At 35.1% G+C, this 19,925-nt stretch overlaps 1 protein-coding gene across 6 annotated transcripts in view; it reads right to left on the bottom strand.

Moving 5' to 3' along the window:
• Positions 1-19,925, bottom strand: part of MED13L (mediator complex subunit 13L) — a 446,607-nt gene that overhangs the window by 354,086 nt on the left and 72,596 nt on the right. For 3 of the 6 annotated variants that reach the window (XM_001365370.4, XM_007489989.3, XM_007489988.3), the window contains exon 2: positions 16,965-17,202. In XM_001365370.4, coding sequence (XP_001365407.2) covers positions 16,965-17,202 — 238 coding nt within the window. Of the gene's footprint in view, positions 1-16,964; positions 17,203-19,925 lie in introns of those variants that run through there. The other 3 variants (XM_056821680.1, XM_007489990.3, XM_007489991.3) reach the window with 3 other exon arrangements.

Below are 19,925 nucleotides of genomic sequence, written 5' to 3'. Positions count from 1 at the left end.
CACCAAGACGGAAGGGAAGGGTTTAAAAAAAAAAAAGTATTTTATGTGCAAGGAAGGTGCTATGCTATCCAGCATTAGCACAGTGACTAGCACATTGTAGATGCTTAATAAATGCTTATTTCTGAGCACTGGAGACATAAGGATGAAAGAAGACACACAAACATCTATAACACTACCATAAAAATAAAACTACTCAATTACTATTGAATTGTTTTCATTGTTTTTAAACCCTTCCCTTCCATCCTAGAATCAATACTGTATTGGTTTCAAGGTGTAAGAGCAGTAAAAGCTAGGCAATGGGGTTAAATGCCTTGCCCAGGGTCACAAAGCTAGGAAGTATCTGAAACCAGGTTTGAAGCCAAAGACCTCCCCTCTCTAGGCCTAGTTGTTTTAATTTTTGGAAGAAAAGAAAAAAAGCATATAACAAAACAAAAAAAAACAAGGCTCTAAAGTATGAAATAAAATTATCAGACTCAGAAGTTATAATTACTGAAACAGAATGTAATATCACTAGAACATTAAAAGTTCTAATAAAAAAAAACCCAACTAACCGGATGTCAGTGGATCTCTGACTTCACTATATGAGTACTTCAACCAAGAATGAGCACAACTAGCCACAGCTTGCCATCTTTGCCATCTTGTACAATTGCTGCCCATAGCTTCCTATAAATTACCCCAAAGTGGTTCATTCAGAGCACTCCAACTCAACATAATGTGGACACCAAGACAACAACTAGACCATGCACAGGACCATCCTTCACTTCCAGTGATCATCTCAGCTCTCTCAATGGTCATACAATTTTTGAATGATGATTTTTATACCACATCTTATATCTAAGTCCTGATTAGTCCTACTTAATAGTTTATTTCTCTACCCATCATTTGTTTCTCTGTTGCCCTTTGGGAACCCTAGTATTTTTATTTCCCAGAGACCACAATAACCCACAATAAAAGTGACACACATTTTTCATAATCATAAATATTGTTTTCTCAGAACATAAAACAATATCTGTAGTGAACAATGTCCAAATTTCTGGCATGCAAAGAACACTTAACTTTAAGAATTCCTTTCAATGAATAAACCACAAAAGAAATCTCCATGTCTAGCCTACATTTTTCCCACTGTCAAAGCTGAATTACTAACTAAAGTGAAATGCTTACATGATGTACCTCAAATGAAACATTACATCTAATAGCACAAGAGAAAAACTAAAATTCTCTTCCTGTTCAAAATAAAAATGTTTTCTATTGAAGATAATATAACATATAATACTGCAGATGTTCACTGTTTAAAATTAAGGATTGGAAACAAAGTCAATAATACAGGAAGAAAAAAGTATGATTTCTTACAGAAGATACTCATCCTAACTTCTGATCCAAGAGGTAATGGGTCTGCCTAGCCAAGCTGACTCGTCAACTTATAGTATGAGAGAAGTCATACACTATTTTGCACATGATGTTTAACAAGACAACAATTTCATCAAGAGGTGACTAATGACCAGGAAGTTTTGGAATGCCATTCACCTTCACTTTTCTATTTAATATATGATAATGTTTAATTTATCAGAAGCATTAACATATTAATTCTCTAATTTTAGATCATTATTTTTTATTATGGCAAGCCAGTTCTGTTAAATAATTAGTAAAGACAGACTATTTTCACTACAGTGAGTTAGTGACAGTCTCATATTAATGTTATGCTCTAATATCACACAAAAGATATAAACAAATTGAATGTTTATTTAGACATTGTAGAAATCCTTTGGTAATTCAACCCTAGATGAGGCTCAAGAGGATAAATGGCTGTATGCTATTGGATTCATTGCCAAATTAAAATTTAAGTCATGTTCAAGTAAGGACTGAATTAACATAAAAAGTTCATTTTATAAATATGTTTATAAGACACAAGTATGTGTGGGAAAACATTCCAAACATTTGAAGTATCAAGAGTTTCAGAATGATCAAATTTTTGAGCACTTACTTATAAAGAGTTATTACACTGGAGCCCTCAGATCAGTCACAAAATTGTTTAAAGGAATTTAAATTCATTGTTTTGTTGTGCTAAAATTTTATGCCAATTAAAATCTCTGATTTCCTCCTCATTCTACTCCTACTTTAAAAGTTCTATTTCAAGTAAGCACAACAAGCCTTCTAGCCACTAAGGTTCACTATTTTCTCTCTCTCTACCTCACTTTCTAATAGAGAGAGATAAATCTGACCCCATTGATGACAAAGATTCAAATATCTCTTTTTAAATCACTTAGTCCCCACACTCCAAAATATGCCCAGCTGTACTACAGTAACAAAAGATCTGAGCCTTATAAATTACATGAATGATAACAATAGAATATAACAAATAAAAAACCATTTTCATAATGGCTGAATTGAATAATAGCAAGAAAAAATTATTAATTTCATAACTTGAAAATTACCTCAGAAATGCATAGTTAATTAGACTGAATGCTAATTATATTGCTAAAACCCAATTACTGAAACATGATATGTTCATGCCAAGCTTTTAATCACAATGTCTTTCTCACCTTTGTATCACATTAGGTCAGCCTTTGCTATCATCATTTGAACTATATGTGCTCGAAGAATTCAGATTAATTTTTATGTTAAACTATTGTCAAAATTATTCAAAGCAATTCATTTCCTAATCAAAAAGTAATGACTACCTAGTGATTTGGACTATTCACAAATAAAAGTATTTGTTAAATAATTTAAGGAGATTTAAAAAAATTATTAGTCAGATTCAATGAGATTTTTTTTGGCCTTCAGAAAAATGATGTTCCCCACCAACCTTTCCAGTCTTATTCTACACTAAGCCACTGATGTGCCTGGCACATGATAAGTTAAAAAATTCTTTTGGGGACAGCTGGTTGGCTCAGTGGATTGAGAGCCAGGTCTAGGGATGGGAGGTCCTGGGTTCAAATTAGGCCTCAGACACTTCCTAGCTGTGTGATCCTGGGCAAGTCATTTAACCCCATTGCCTACCCCTTAATACTCTTCTGCCTTAGAACCAATATACAGTATTTGATTGTAATGCAGAAGTTAAGGGTTTAAAAAAAAATTTTTTCTTAGAATATGATTTCTTTCTCAACCTCAACACTGCTGTTCCAGACCCCAATCACTTAAACAAGCTACCCACTAGGCCTAAAACATATTCCCCAAACTGCTACTTAGAATCTCTTCTTTCTTGAAGGTCCAGCTCAATGCTACCTCCCTAAGTGACTCCCCTCTAGTTGTAAGCATTTCCTTCTTCCTCAAGCTTCCTTGTAATATACTTCATTGGGACATATCATAGTCCGCTAAAAGAATGTCAGCCTTTAGGAGGGGAGCAAATTCCTTATTTTTTTCTCTATATCATCAGCATCTAATATAGCACTTTGTAGGAGAAGCTTGTGATTTGAACAGGGTAAGGCAGAAAAGGATACTCTTCTAATCTACTACTGTAATTCTTTATATTTTATAAGAGAGTTATCAACATAAGTCTCATTTTTATAAAGTCCATACTACACATTTTAAAATTTTTTTCACATTAACTTTGCAGCTACAATAGAAAAAAAATTTACATCATTAAACAATTCTAGTCACATAAGTCATCAGTATATAAACCCTTAGTTTTCTCATTTGTAAAAGGGAATAGTTGGACAATATAATTTCTAACGTTCCCCTTTAAGTTCTACTGATATGTCTTAGAGGATTGCTCTGAGTCTATAATTCTATACTTTTCCAATTTTTTCCCTAATCATGTTAGAAAAAACTACAATCATAATAAAGGGAGAAAAAGTATGATATCTTACAGAAGATACTCATCCTAACATCTCATCAAAGAGATAATGGGTCTGCCTAGCCAAGCAAACTCATCAACTGTAGTATGAGAGAAGCCATAAACCATTTTTCAAATGTTGTTTAACAAGACAACAATCTCATCAATAATGTTGACAAGTCATCTGACTTATCTATGACCATCTTATTTATCCCATTTTTTAAAAAGTATAAGCAAGTAGAATCATTCTCAAAATATGTGTGTGCATATATACACATAGGCTTTAAACATTTATTTGTTAACATTAAAAATTATAATAAAAGCAACATGTATTTTTCATCATCTAAGCTTAACAACAGACAAGGGAGGCATGACAAATTTCAAACTTTTTCAGTTAATCATGTCTTTATTTAGAATGATGCCAAGGAAAGAAATGTTCTTTTTGTACCTATAGAAGGAACAACCTGGAGAGCAGGGCTTTGTTAACCCTTGGGGTATCATGGGCCCTAGGGCACTCTGATGAAGCTTAGGAACCCCTTCTCACTATCACATTTTTAAGTGGTTAAAGTAATTTTTAATTTTTTTTGAGACATCAATATACTTTTTTAAAAGAAAGAACCTTTGCTTTGTAGCAAGAAAGACATCCAAGTATTCTAGATGGAGAGCTGGCCTCAAAAACAGCAAGATCTGGGTTCTGGTCTTGCCCCTGATATAGACTGGCTGGGTGATCCTGGGCAAGTGGCCTAACTCTTCAGTTCACTAAGCATCCTCTAAGCTGCAAAGAAGAAAGGAGCTGATCTGAATTGGGATCTGGAAATTCTCCATACCATGGACATCCCAGGAAAACAGAACAAGGCTAACATTCACTCTTACTCCTGTAGCCTGGGAAACCTCAGCTAAGTCATTTCTCTGAGTCTCCCTTTACTCATCCACAGAAAGCGGGATTTGTGCCAGATAATCTCTTAAAAAGCCTTCAATCTCCAAGCCCATAACCCTAAATATTTCTCTCTCTGTTACCCAGAGCCAACACGTGGCATCCTCATTCACTGGGGGGCAGCACAACATAACTGTATCCAATTTAAACTTAATTTCAAAAAAACAAGCTTCAGTGACTAATTTTGTAACTTTCAAACTGCTGGAGCAATGTTAAGCATCTGTTTTGACTAGAATCATAAATGAAGAGGTAAAAGGAAGCTTCCAGGTCATTTAGTCCAACTCTCTTTTTGCAGATTTAGGGCCTAAGACCCCGTAGGTCTTTGAAAGGTGGGCCCAGATGAAGCTCACCCAACTACTACTAAAAAGCAAGGAGGGAATTCAAGTCCGGGTCTTTGGACTCCAAATCTGACAAACTTTCCACCAATGAAAGAATCATCAAAATTGCTGGGAAAATTGGAAGACAGTATGGGAGAGATTAGGTCTGGATCAACACCTCACACCCTACACCAAAGATGAACTCAGAATGGGTGAATGACCTGAAAATATAGAAGGAAACTATAAGTAACTTAGGTGAACACAGAATAGTATACATGTCAGATCTTTGGGAAGGGAAAGATTTCAAAACCAAGCAAGACTTAGAAAGAGTCACAAAATGTAAAATAAATAATTTTGACTACATCAAATTAAAAAGTTTCTGTACAAGCAAAACCAATATAACCAAAATCAGAAGGGAAATAACAAATTGGGAAACAATCTTCATAACAAAAAACTCCAACAAAGGTCTAATTACTCAAATTTATAAAGAACTAAACCAATTGTACAAAAAATCAAGCCATTCCCCAATTGATAAATGGGCAAGGGACATGAATAGGCAATTTTCAGATCAAGAAATCAAAACCATTAATAATCACATGAAAAAGTGTTCTAAATCCCTTATAATCAGAGAGATGCAAATCAGAACAACTCTGAGGTATCACCTCACACCAAGCAGATTGGCCAACATGACAGCAGAGGAAAGCAGTGAATGCTGGAGGGGATGCGGCAAAGTAGGGACATTAATTCATTGCTGGTGGAGTTGTGAATTGATCCAACCATTCAGGATGGCAATTTGGAACTATGCCCAAAAGACAATAAAAGAGTGTCTGTCCTTTGATCCAGCCAAAGCACTGCTGGGTTTGTACCCCAAAGAGATAAGGAAAAAGACCTGTACAAGAATATTCATAGCTGAGCTCTTTGTGATGGCAAAAAATTAGAAAATGAGGGGATACCCTTCAATTGGGGAATGAACAAATTGTAGTATATGTTAGTGATGGAATACTATTGCTTAAAGGAATAATGAACTGGAGGGATTCCATGGGGACTGGAACAACCCTCCAGGAATTTATGCAGAGTGAGAGGAGCAGAACCAGGAAAAATTGTACACAGAGACTGAAACACTGTGGTACAATTGAAGGTAATGGACTCCTCCATTGGTGGTAATACAGTGACCCTGAACAACCCAGTGGGGTACAGGAGAAAAAACACTATCCACATCCAGAGGAAAAAATGTGGGAGTAAAAACACTAAAGAAAAACTACAGCTTAATGATATGGGTCGAAGGGGATATGATTGGGGAAATAAGACTCCAAATGAACATCCTATTGCAAATACCAACACCATGGAAAGAGGTTCTGATCAAGAACACATGCGATACCCAGTCAAACTGTGTGTTGGCTATGGGAAGGGTGGGGGGAAGGGTAGGGAGGAAAAGAAAATGATTTTTGTAACCAAGAAACAATGTTTGAAATTTAAAATTTAAATTTAAAAAAAAAAAGACAGAAAAAAAGGTAATTTGGACCAAACAGGAAAAAAGAAAAGAAAAGAAAAAAGAATCATCATATATGCATACTACCTCCCCAATGTTCAAGAGAATTGGAATGTAATGAATTCTAACCACTAGACTGAATATGCTTATGACTCTTCATTTATCAAGAATTTAACAGGCACAACAAATAAAAACAAATTTCCTTAGATTATCACACATGGCTGAATTGGCAAAAATTAAAGTATCATATAAGCACAAATGATAGCAACAACAATGTGGAGGAAGATGAGGATGAGGATGGTGATGATGAATGGTTACTGAATACACAATAGAAACTTTGATGGTTACTGGCCTATTATTTTTAAGGGGAAGAAAACCCACTATAATTATAAAATTAAATAAGCTGACACAATTTTAGAGAAAGGGCTAATAATTATTCCTTAAAGTTATAGACACGCACTTTCAAAATTCTATCATTTCCATTTTGACTTAAGAAAATGTTCTCTATAAAATGCAGAAATAACAGGCATCTCATTTTGGAACTCAAATTTTTCTTTTCTTTTTTCAGGTGGAAGAAATCCTATCTAAAATTAGTTTAGAATGGACTTCTCCATTAGTGGCAATGCAGTGATCCTGAACAACTAGGAGGAATCTACGAGAAAAACCACTATCCACATCCAGAGGAAACACTGTGGGAGTAAAAAGCTGGGAGCCTCAGTTGATTGAAAGCCTAGAGACAGGAGGTCCTAGGTTCAAATCTGGCCTCAGACACTTCTTCCCAGCTGTGTCACTCTGGGCAAGTCACTTGACCCCCACTGCCTAGCCCTTTCCATTCTTCTGCCTTGGAGCCAATACATAGTATTGATTCCAAGATGGAAAGTAAGGGTTTAAGAAAAAAAACACCGAAGAAAAACAACTGCTTGAATACATGGATCAAAGGAATATGGTTGGGGATGTAGACTCTAAATGAACATCCTAGTGTAAACAACAACATGGAAATAGGTTCTGATCAAGGACACAAGTAATACCCAATGAAAGTGTGCCTTGGCTTCGGGAAGAGTGGGTGGAGTGGAGGGAGGGAAATAATGTGATTATTGTAACCAAGGAATAATGTTCTAAATTGACTAAATAAACTTATTCAAATGGGAAAAAAAAATAAAGCACATAAGAACCAGAAAAAAAATAAAGTTAGTTTAGGATAATTTGCTCAAGATAATACACAATACCACACAACTAGATACAACTAAAATTATAAACAAGTTTAATAGAAGTGTTAATTGAGTTTTAACGGGTAGAATGTTGAACTACAAAATTAAATTTACTTGGGATTAGGGAGAAGTGATTGATAGACTTCTATGTCACAGCCAAATCTACTCACCAATAAATGGTTAGTCTTGATAAATCCTGAGAAAGTTGAAAAAATGATGGTAGATAGCCTGTTAGGAATTATTTATAAAGGTTTTATGGAATATTAACTAGATAGAGATTGAAATACTCTATATTATCTCAAATAAAGTTTTAAAACATTTGTCATAGAAATCAGTTCAAAAAATGGAAAAAATTATGTCATGGAATCTATTAAATTAGAATAGGTATTAAAGACCATCTAAGTCCAGTAACCATATTTTGAGGGCATCTTGGTAGCACAGTAGATAAAGCACTGGGATAAAGCCTGGAGTCATGAAGACCTGAATGGAAATTCAACTTCAGAAATTGATTAGCTATGTGACCCCAGACAGATCGCTTACATTCTGTATGCATTTTTTCAAATGAAAATAAGGGGGGCAAGAAAAGACAGTATTTGTAAAGTGTTAAGAGCATAGTATCGAGCAAACAGTAGGTACTTGTTACTATATTCTTCTTCCTTCCTTCCTTATTTTATAATAATGTAAGTAAGACCCATAGAGAGCCAGAATTTTGCCTCTGGCCACACAAGTACCAGTTAAAAATCTGGGATGTTTTGAGTCCCAATTTAGTCATCTTGCCACTGGAACCAGAGAGAATGGTGGTCTCATGATTTTAAGATTAAATTGGATTAGAATAAACCTGAAGTTTTATACTTGAGCTAAGAAAATCAGCATCCTCAGTCCCCACTAGGGGAAGCATGCCAAGAGTGCAGTCCATCTGAAAGAGTCCCGGGAATGTGATTAGATCACAAGCACACTATATGTCAGAGTGGGACATGACAGCCAAGAACATTAATGAGCTCATGAGTTACATTAAGAGAAGCAAAACATCCAAGAATACAAATGGACTAGACTCACTGCCCTGGTCAGACCACAGGCAGAAAATTCCATGTTCAGTTCTGACAGTCACAGACGGAAAGCACTAAACTGGAGATGTCTAGAGGGAATGGGGATGTTTAACCTGAAGAAAAATCTTAGAGGGTATGTAATGTCTGTTTTCACATATCTGAAAAGCTATCAGGTGAAAGGGAATAGTTGGGATATTCTTGGCCCCAGAGGACAAAAGTAGGAGTAGAAAAAGTAGCAGCACAGGGGGCAAATTGAGGCTAGATGTTAGGAAGAACTAGCAATTCACTGGAGGTTTCTAAAAGTAGATTAGAGTGAAGGGATCAAACCATTCCCATAAACCTTCAATAATCCACCTCAAACACATTCAGATCTTTAAAGCTGAACCCAAATTTTATAAATCTGGTAACCTTTTAAAGTTTTTCCTTGGAATCTGGAGGAAGTCAAAGGATACATTGTTGGACACAGCCAATGTAGGAATTGATTTTTGCTTGACTAAGCATATCTTTTTTAAGGGTTTTGTTTTTCTTTGCTTTTCCCATCATACACACACACACACACACACACACACACACACACACACACACACACACACACACACACACACACGCAAAAGCAAGCACACAGACAGACAAGCAAGAAACATCCATTAAGTGCTTACTAGGTGCCAGGCACAGTGCTAAATGGTGGGGACACAAATACAAATAAAAATACAGTATATGCCCTGAAGAAGCTTCCATCTAATTGAGGAAGAAAACAGTGTTTAAACAAGCTGGGGAAGAAGGCAGGAATGCAGAGAAATGGTGAAACCCTTATTCTGATAACTAACAAGTGAATGTAAGCCTTTAGTAAAGCATATGTGACTTTTCTTTTTTCTTTTAAACCCTTACCTTCCGTCTTGGAGTCAATACTGTGTACTGGTTCCAAGGCAGAAGAATGGGAAGGGCTAGGCAATGGGGGTCAAGTGACTTGTCCAGGGTCACACAGCTGGGAAGTGTCTGAGGCCAAATTTGAACCTAGGATCTCCCGTCTCTAGGCCTGGCTCTCAATACATTGAGCTACCCAGCTGCCCTCACATATGACTTTTCTAAACCTCTGTTTTCACACTTATAAAACTGATATGGCAACAGTTGCACAGAGCCCTCTCTAACATTTTATAAACCTTGCAACTCTCCTAAGAGTCTATGGTTAAGAGGCTTAATTGCACCATGATTAGAAAATCAGCTTTGGAGACAGGAAGAGCTGTGTTCAAATCATGCCCTGATATACTCAAGCTTCATGATCCTCTCAAAGGTCTAGACAACTCTCTAAGGCTCTGAAGTCACTCTTTCTAGGGACTGAGCTTTATTCCACTTGGAGAAATCTCTGTACCATAAGCTCTCAAAACTGATGAAATCAAGAGCGTGGACCAGGGAGGAAAAAAAAGAAAAGAAAAGAAAGAAAAGGCTCCATACAAATGTAGACAGCGCAGTGATGAGCTGGCCAGGAAGTAATGTGTGTAATGACTGAAACCAAGCCTACATGTTGTCTGAAAAACTTTGAAGATTTGTTGTTTTAAGACTGTGGCCTAGGCCACTCAGAGGTTTGGTGACTTTATGTCATATAGCCAGTAGGTAACAAAAGACAAAGCTTGAATCTCTAGCCACTCCTGAAAGAACTAGTGTGCCAAATAGAAGTGTGTTTATATTTTTAAAAACTGGATTTGTAGAAAGGCTAGTTTTTTTTTAAATCATATCATTAAAATTATTTTCCATAAATCATTGAAATTATTTTGAAAATAGAAAAATTCAGATGTCTACTACAATTCACATTGTTTTAAAGTTATTTTGAAAGTTTTATTAGTTCACAGTAATTCATAAAGTAAAAAAACCTGGCATAATTCATGCAAATAGACTTTCAACTGATTTGCATTTACTTTATACTGTTAAATCACTTTATATGAATGAGAAAATAATTTCCTCAAGCAAAAAAAGTCAACTATGTGATGTTGTCTAAACTCATCCAATAAATAGTGAAATAAATAAATAAATAAATTCTGCTGATGAGATTTCTTTGGTTTCCCCTCAAGCAGCATTTTAAGAAATACAATCTTTTAATGATTATTTAATTTTCATGTAACTAGAGTCTAAATCCTTTACATACCACACAGCAGGCTCACTATAAATGATCTCATTTTTCATAGAAAAAAACTAATTACATGGTTCAATAAGTTGCCTGTGGTAAAACAACAATTTTATTTACATTCAAAAGGTGGACCTTAGCTTGGTCTCAACACTCTAGCTAATTCCAAGCATATTTAGTTTTAGAGTTCTCTCTAATTTATTAGTAGTACTTCTTTCCTAGCTATAGAAGAAAAAATGTCTCATCATTATGATCCTGCCAAGGTTTTATCATTCATTACTTATCAAATTCTTAATATGTATTTGACTTTCTTTGGAGCACATAATTACCTATTAAACCTAATCTTATTTCAGCAACTGTACATTAGAATCTTTTAGAAAACAGACAACGGAAGTTATCACTGTTTTACAACATAAGCAAATTCATTTTTTCAAAAATAAGAATGGTAAAATAAAGCAACAAACACTCTCATTATCAGATACATCAGAAAATATACCAAGTCCTAGTAAGACCTAAATTTTAGAAACCTTTTACTACATCAAAACAGACTTTTCAAAAGTATGGTATTTGTTTTATTGTTTTTCTTTTTAAATTGCCTCGGGTACCATCTTTTAGCAACAATATTTCTTACTCTTTTGATTTACAAAGGTATTCTTAAGTCTGCTCAAGGAACAACAAACATGGAAGGTGCATTTTAACTACAATATAAATTCTGATTCATCACAAAACAATAAAATCCATAGTACATTGTGAAATAAATATGGATGCATGAAACACTACAGGTAGGTGATGCATAGGACTATACAATTTACATGTAATTTTAAAGATTGTCTAACATACTTCTCTGTTTGAGGCATGCTAAAGAGACCCATACAGTGAAGAAAAAGCATTACTCCTACTTCCAATTTAACCCAAGGGATTCATGTCGATGAATCATACATTGACCACCAGTAATAAAAAATAAAAACCTAATGGAAAGAAAAGCTGTTAAGTAAATTTCCTCTTTTAAAAGAAATGAAAATAAAGTAAAGGGCATCTTGCCCATTGTTGTACTAGTACCTGTCAATTTTATGGGTAAAAAGGCTGTCACTTCCCAGGAAGTAATTTTTTAAATCCCAAATGAGAACAAGGCCTCATTTAGTAGGCCTACTAGAATGCGTTTATTTCATTAAGTCAAAGGAAATTACAAGATACCAACTAATATATGATCACCCACATTTTCCTGTTACTGCTAAATGGAAGGGATTGGGCCAATGACTGGGTCTTTTTTCTCTTTAGGATTTTAATAATGCAAATTTTCTTTCACTAAATTCTCTATTTCATTTGGTCCATTGCTCATCTTTAAATCCCTTTAATGCTTGAAAAATGTGTTCTCAGGTCTTCTGAAACTGATTCATGAAGCAGATGGTTCAAGCTATATTTTTTTAAATGGACTTGAAATAATTCTTTCTTGCCAAAATGTAATGCTATCCAAACAAAGACTATTCTAAACTCATGCCTAGGCAATGGGTCATACTGTACCACCACCACTACTAAGTGTGCGCGCGCACGCACGCGCGCGCGCGCACACACACACACACACACACACACACACACACACACACACACACATCATCTTTTCCCTTCTTCTAAGTGACTTTACACTACCAGCATGGTTGTCTTATGTTTCTATTTTACACTGACACTCATCAGAGCTGAAGATAGTTTTAATATTTCTCCAACATAATTGTTTTTATAATAGTTTTACAGGAAGGAGCCAAGGCTATCATTGTTTTAGAATGTCAGGAGAAAAATACCAGCCAAAAGGGCTCTGAATTTATCGTACTCTAATGATTAACTACCCAGAAATTGGCTGCAAAAAAGGTTAAGAATTGTTCCTACATTGGTATATTTCTTAAATTGAGTGGGATGGCTGTGGTACCTATACAGTCATCTATAAAATCTTCTTGGAACACCTGAGCTTCCCAGGCTGCTTGTATGCTGGTGTTTATATGAAGGAGATATAGACCCCACAGATGAACAGTGAACAGGACCCTGGATTCACCAAGGAAGCATGAATGGTCTCAATCACATTTGAGAAAATGCTTGTGGCAATAATGATCCCAAGCTGCTTCCTAACACAGAACCTTTGTAACACCAACATTCTCCTTGGCGTGCTATGTGGTCTCAAAGTATGAAACACTATGATCTCAGCAAAATCCAAACTTTGGAAAACCCCAAGCAATGACAAGTAGAAGCAGGCTGTGGTACATTATCAACAGTGAATGGCACTCAAGAAGTGACATAAAAAAATCCTCAGGAAAATGTATAATTGGAAAAGGCAAATCAACTCATCGGAACAACTAGCAGTTCATTTCTTTGACAAACAATTATTAAGCACCAATCAACCAGCAAATATTCATCAAATCAGATCATATGAAATGAGATTTATAGAGCACTTAGCACAGTGCATAGAGCATAGTAGGCACCAAATAAATGTTTCTTGGCTTCTCCTCATTCATCAGGCACTACACATACAAAGACAGAAAAGAAACAATCTATGTGTTTGAAACATTACGTTTTATTGGGGGAAAGAACACATATGTAATATGTGGTTTTCTAAGGCAATGACGCCTTCAGAAGTCCTCATTGAGTGTACTGACTATTTGAGTGTGACAACACTGGTCTGGAAGCGAGGAGGCTATATTTCCTCAAGTCAGTATTAAATTTATATGCATTATATGGAAAAAATTCTTAATTTTTACCCAATTTAAATTCCAACCTCCTCAATTTAGAAAGTGAAATAAATACATCAGAATCAACATCATTCCTATTGTTTTTAAAAATACCAATCACTTCTTATTTCTGTAAGTAAAACAAGTCACATTATCTACTAAATATGTCCTATAACCCTACCAAAGAATTGTAAATTCCCTCTTAAAAAACATTTTCTCATAAAACAGAACAACTTCATCCCATATTTTTCCTCATAAAATAATGCCTTATAGTGCTAGAAAATGAAGACCAAATAGAAACAAAAATAGAAAAGAATGGATATCAGAGGTGAAAACAAAACCAAAAGTGAAGGAAGAAATAAGATGAAAAATATAAAGGAACAAAAAGAAATTAAAAGATGGTACAGTCCTACAAAATTTTAATAAAATGTATTTCCTTTTAAAAAATCCTTACTTTCTGTCTTAGAATCAATGCTAAGAATCTACAAGGAAATGTCTGGAGTGAAATATGAACCCAAGACCTCTCATCTTCACACCTGGCTCTCTATCCACTGAACCACCTAGGTGCTCCATAAAAGATATTTCTAAAAGAATCTCAAAATTTGAGGATTGGGTGGGACCTTAGTAGGCATCTATTTGAACCCACACACAAATAGGCACAGCCTCAAAAATTAACATCTGGTTTAACTTTGATAAAGTAGGTCTCAAAATTGAAATTTTTTATTAATTCATTTCTGCCTACATAAAACAGTCTTTATACTATAAAGGCAAGGGTCCTGAGATTTTACCAGTTATACTTGCAAATAAGCAATTTGGTATGAATCAAAGTTGGCATGATTCTAAAGATACTCATAAGTTATAATGTAAGAAAAAAGGTGCTAAAGGGAGTAGAGGAAATGAGAAGAGAAAGGTAGAAGGAGAGGGGGGATAGAAAGAAAAACAGAAGGGGAAAGAGAAGGAAACAGTGAAAGGGAGGAGGAGAAAGAAGTTTAAGAAAAGACAGGAGGGAAGAGAAGAGGAAAGAGGAGGAAGAAAGAGAGGGACAGAACAAAATGAATGAAGTAGATAAGTGAGCTATAGAGAACACAGATTATTCTAGTATAGATTACTGCCTTCTGGCTGTTTTTGAAAGGACATTCTGTGGGGGGAAAGGGATAGAAAGGAAAGAAGGTCAGAATTAAATAACATCCATCAAAGGATATTATCTAGGAGGCCTTTAAACCAGTGTAGAAAAATAAGAATGGGTGATCAAAAAAGAAAGAAAATTAGTATTCTACCATCCTTGGAAAAGTAATTAGATAAATTCAAATTCTAGCAATACAATATGTTCCAAATAAAAGCTAATCCTTCTAGTTATTAGAGCTAAATAAAAGCATATTTAATATCGGGTTAGAATAATAGTCAAAACAATAAAGATTGCCAGCATTTATATAGTACTTAAAGGTTTGTGCAGAGTTTTATAAATATTATTTCGTTTTCTCCTCACATATTATCTTTATTTTACAGATGAGGAAACTGAGACAGAAGGGTTAAATGACTTGACCAGGATTATACAGCTAAGGTCTAGTTATAAATTGGTTTACTTGTAGAGTGTGACTTAAAACACCTTAGGGTCTCAAGGGAAAGATCTGAATCAATGTCATAAAGAAAATAATCCTAACAATAGAAAATAAGAAATCTTCCTTGAGCAGAAGATAGTAAGCTCAATGAAAGTTATTTGGAGAAAGAACCAGGTTCAAAACCAAAATATAATCCTCCTTTCCTCACTCTCTCACAGCCCCTATTCAATCAATTGCCAAGTTCTGCCATTTGTCCTTGAATGACATCTCATGTATATGCACGCCTCTTCTCTCATGACACAGCCACCAACCCCATTGGAGGAGGATTTCCTCACCTCCTGCTATTGCAATAACCTGCTGGTTGTTCTCCCTGAATTCTCCACTCTCAAGTCAGCTATCAAAGTGATCATTGAAAAGCATAGGTCTCCTGACCATGTCATCACCCCCCCCCCTAAAATAAATGCAAACAGCAACTTATTACCTCTAGGATCAAATATGCAACCCTCTATCTGGCTTTTAAAGTCCTTCATAAATGGGTCTCTTATTAGTTTGACTCTCCTCTACAGAATCTAAGATCCAGTGGCACTGGCCTTCTTGCTATTCTTCACCTAAGATAATCCATCTCTTCAACACTAGCCATTTTCACTGACTGCCCCACTTGTCTGTAACTCTCTTCTTCCCCGTTTCCTCCTCCTGGCTTCCCTGCCTACTTTCATGTCTCAGCTAAAGTTGTAGCTTCTGCAAGAAGACTTTCCCAGTTATTAATCTTAGTTCCTTCCCTTTGGGACTAGTCCCCAATTTGTCCTGTCTATAAATTTGTACCTTCTTATTTGCTGAGGAGTAACTTTTGTTTTTCTTTGCATTCCCATTGTTTAGCACAGTGCCTGGCACTTAGAAGATGCCCACTGCATGATTGACATTTTGATTAAAGAAATCAAAAACACACATGCATGAAATAAAAAGTAAAACTTTTCCATTAAACTAGTAGTAATTCACAGATTGATGAAAAAAAATTGGCTAATTAAAAGCATACATTAATTTCTGTCGTAGCAAGAAACCAAAAGTCCTGTTCATTTTTGCCTCTGTGACAAGAGCCAACATGCTGAAGTTATACAAAAATAAAAAAGAGAAAGTATATTTTAAAAGATCACTCTCATGATTTGTTTTCCTTTCATTAATAACACTTAAAATAATACCATAGTCAAAGACCTTCTGAAATGAATTACTCAGGACTTCACTTTATTCTTATTGCCCTGTTAAATTATAATTTAATGCCTATGAGAGAATGGCTCCAATTTTGTCAGAATCTTTTTTTTAAAGGATATATATTATTTTCCAATCAGAACCCTGAGAATGATAACTTCCTACACTGATGCAGAACAGAACCTTTCTAAAGCTTATACAGTTCCAGAGTTATATTAGACAATTTAAAAGTTAACCAACTTACCCAGGGTCACAAAATGAATATATATCAAAGGCCAAACATGAATCTGGATTCTTGACTCCCAACCTGGTCATTTATCCACTCTTAGCTCTCAAAAGGTAAAAATTAAAAATCTATTAAAAACTTCCATTATTTTGAACTAACACTAAATCAAAACTATCACCAACAAAATGAAGTAAATTTCCTTCATTTTGTCTGCCCATTCATTCATAACCACTAAGACTTGAAATAGGATATTTGCTTCATAAACAAATAACATACCTTTGAAATATGACTAAAACAATATAGTAATCAGTGGCCTTTGTAAAACATGGCACAAATTAACTAATTTTTAATGGTACACAATGAAACAAAACACTTACTGTGTAACTCATGATGTATCACATCAACTAAATTGGGTTCATCTCCCCACCAGAATATCCATAATTCTTTGCAATCTGGTTTGACATCCCGGCGCCATACACATAGCAGATTGGCTTGCAGGCAGCGAATGAAGCTTAATAGGATTGGATCATCCTGGGCAGGGGCTGAAATGATGGGCCCACAGTCCCCATGCCCTCCAAAATTGTACCTACGCCATTTGATTCCTGTGAGTTCAGCCTAGAAAAGGAAAGAGAAATTCAATTATTTTCCAATTGCCTTAAAAAAAAAATCACACTATAACATGTCACTTTTTAATCAAAAGGCTTAAATGTAATATTAAAAAAAGCAATACTAAAGTGGGTAAGTATACGCCCCAAAGCATCATACCACAGGGGAAGAATGAATATTAATATATTTATATGTATATATATATATACACATATATATACATACTTATATACATGTGTGTATGTGTATATATATTTGTGTATATAATATGTATATCTTTTCAATTTCAGAAAAGAGATAAATGGTTTTCTTCTATAGGAAGTTTAGAAATGTCACAAATCTGAGTAAATTAATTGATTTTCAAGTAAATCCATTTGTCTACATAATCATCATACTTTTCATTAACTACATAATGCTATTACTAGTATACACTAAATATTACTATTACTATAATAAGAACATACTAAAACCTAAAAACTCCCTTTGTAAAAACATGATCTACTCACCAAAGAGAGAAATCTAATAGCCAGGTTGGCAAAAGCACTTAAAAACAGACTTCTTTATAAAATTGTAAAGAAAACAGGGAAAGCATTTGTGTAGTAATGCAGGAGCAAATTAAATCTAAGTAAAATTCATCCACATATCTTCCATACCAAAAGAAAAACAAACCTAAGGACAAGCAACTAACAATTATTCTTCATCAGAAAAGGAAAAACTAGAAATTACAATTTTAGGAAAAACTAGAAATTACAATTTTAAGCATGTCTTTTAAGAAGGAATATTTTATTTTTCAAGATTTTTTGCTGCTTTTAATAACAAAAAAAGTTATTTTAGTTCAGAAGGGTATTAATTGATTAGTATTATACATAGCCAATGCTAACATTTTCAAAAAATGGAGAGAAAAGTGCTCAAGAAAAATGAATGGAAAGAACTAGATCAGAAATTCAAGAGAACAAGGGTAAGTAGAACATAATCAAAGTTAGGTGGCACATGAGATAATTCTGAGTAAAAATTAATGCTGAATGGACTTTGCAACCAAAAGAATACAGATTATTAGTGCCAGAAGTTAACTATATTCAAGATGTCTTAAAAAACTGAAATATAATAACACCGAATTAAGCATCAAGTGGGTAGGTTTTATAAGTGAATTTGTTACAGAATTTGCCAGAATGAAGTTTTAGAACATTTTCATCTGTGACACTGAAAACTCAAGGTCAAATCCTGGCTACTTCAATAATAATACTAATAATACTACTAGTATTAATAATAATAATAATAGCTAATATTTATATAGTGCTTACTATGTGCCAGGCACTGGGCTAAATGCTTCATAAATTTTATCCCTTTTGATCATCAAAATAACCCTGTGATTTCAGTGCTATTATTACCCATCTTTTACAATTGGGTAAACAAAGGCTAAATTACTTGTTCAAGGTCACACAGCTAGTAAGGGTCTTCCAGGCAGGGTCTAAGCCCCTATACACTGCTCTGTCTACCACCTAGTGTCCTAATTGCCTGTTTTGTCCTCAGAGAATTCACTTAATCACAGCTTCTAGTTGTCTCTGCAATGAGGGGCTGGTACACCTAATGCTTTTCAATACTCCACACAAGGAAAAGACTAAGGAGCAAGTTTTTCAGGATTGTTGTGATGCTATTGAATGGAATTACATTGGGCCTTCTCCATTCTCCTTTGCCCCTTCATTCATTCTTTTAGGTGAAGGGTCTGGAGCAGTGATGGCAAACCTTTTAGAGACATTAGAAGATGAGTGCCCAAATTACAACCCTTATGCCAAATTCGAGCCTACCCCCTTCCTCCACACAGGGGAGGGAGGAAACTCTCCCATTGAACTTCTGGGCAGAGGGGTGAGTCACGTGAGAAATGTCCTCAGGTTTCCAAGGGAGAGGGGAAGAGGAGCATCCCCCTCTGGCACACTCTAGCATCCATGCCATAGGTTCATCAACACAGGTCTAGAGAAACTGACATTGTGAATTTCCATAAGTCAAGACAGTGAATATATGGAAAGAACTATCATCATCATCATCATCATCATCATCATCGTTGTTGTGGTACAACAAAGGAAGAATATAAAAAATTCAAATTTCAATTTTTTAATGTGAGATTAATTTGAAGTAATCTGTTTTCTTTTATTTAAAGCCAAATCTATGTTTTTTCATCTTCAAGTTTGAAATTTTACAAAGAAATTATAATTAACTAAATTTAGCAATGAAATTTTTTGCTATGTTTATCAATTTATAAAATTCTGCAGGGGGCAGTTGGGTAGCTCAGTGGACTGAGAGCCAAGCCTAGAGACAGGAGGTCCTAGGTTCAAATCTGGCCTCAGACACTTGGGGGGTAAGTCACTTGGGGGGGGCAAGTCACTTGACCCCCATTGCCTAGCCCTTACCATTCTTATCTGGCCTCAGACACTTGGGGGGTAAGTCACTTGGGGGGGGCAAGTCACTTGACCCCCATTGCCTAGCCCTTACCACTCTTCTGCCTTGGAGTCAATAGAAGGAAGGTAAGGGTTTAAAAAAAAATTCTGCAAATCTTCCTAAGTCATTATATGAACCTGGTATCTGAACAAAACATTAAACAAATATAGAGAAATTTATTAGAAACATTTAAGTATTCTTCCATTTAAGATTCTTCCATTCAACAAACATTTACTGAATACCAATAACATGTCAAGCACTGGGGTGCTGGGAATACAATAGCCAAAAAAAAATCAAGT

The sequence above is a fragment of the Monodelphis domestica genome, chromosome 3, assembly GCF_027887165.1.
Source record: "Monodelphis domestica isolate mMonDom1 chromosome 3, mMonDom1.pri, whole genome shotgun sequence".
In the NCBI taxonomy this organism is placed as follows: Eukaryota; Metazoa; Chordata; class Mammalia; order Didelphimorphia; family Didelphidae; genus Monodelphis; species Monodelphis domestica.
Note: the sequence above shows the minus strand (reverse complement) of the source record. Positions and strands in the feature narration are given on the sequence as shown.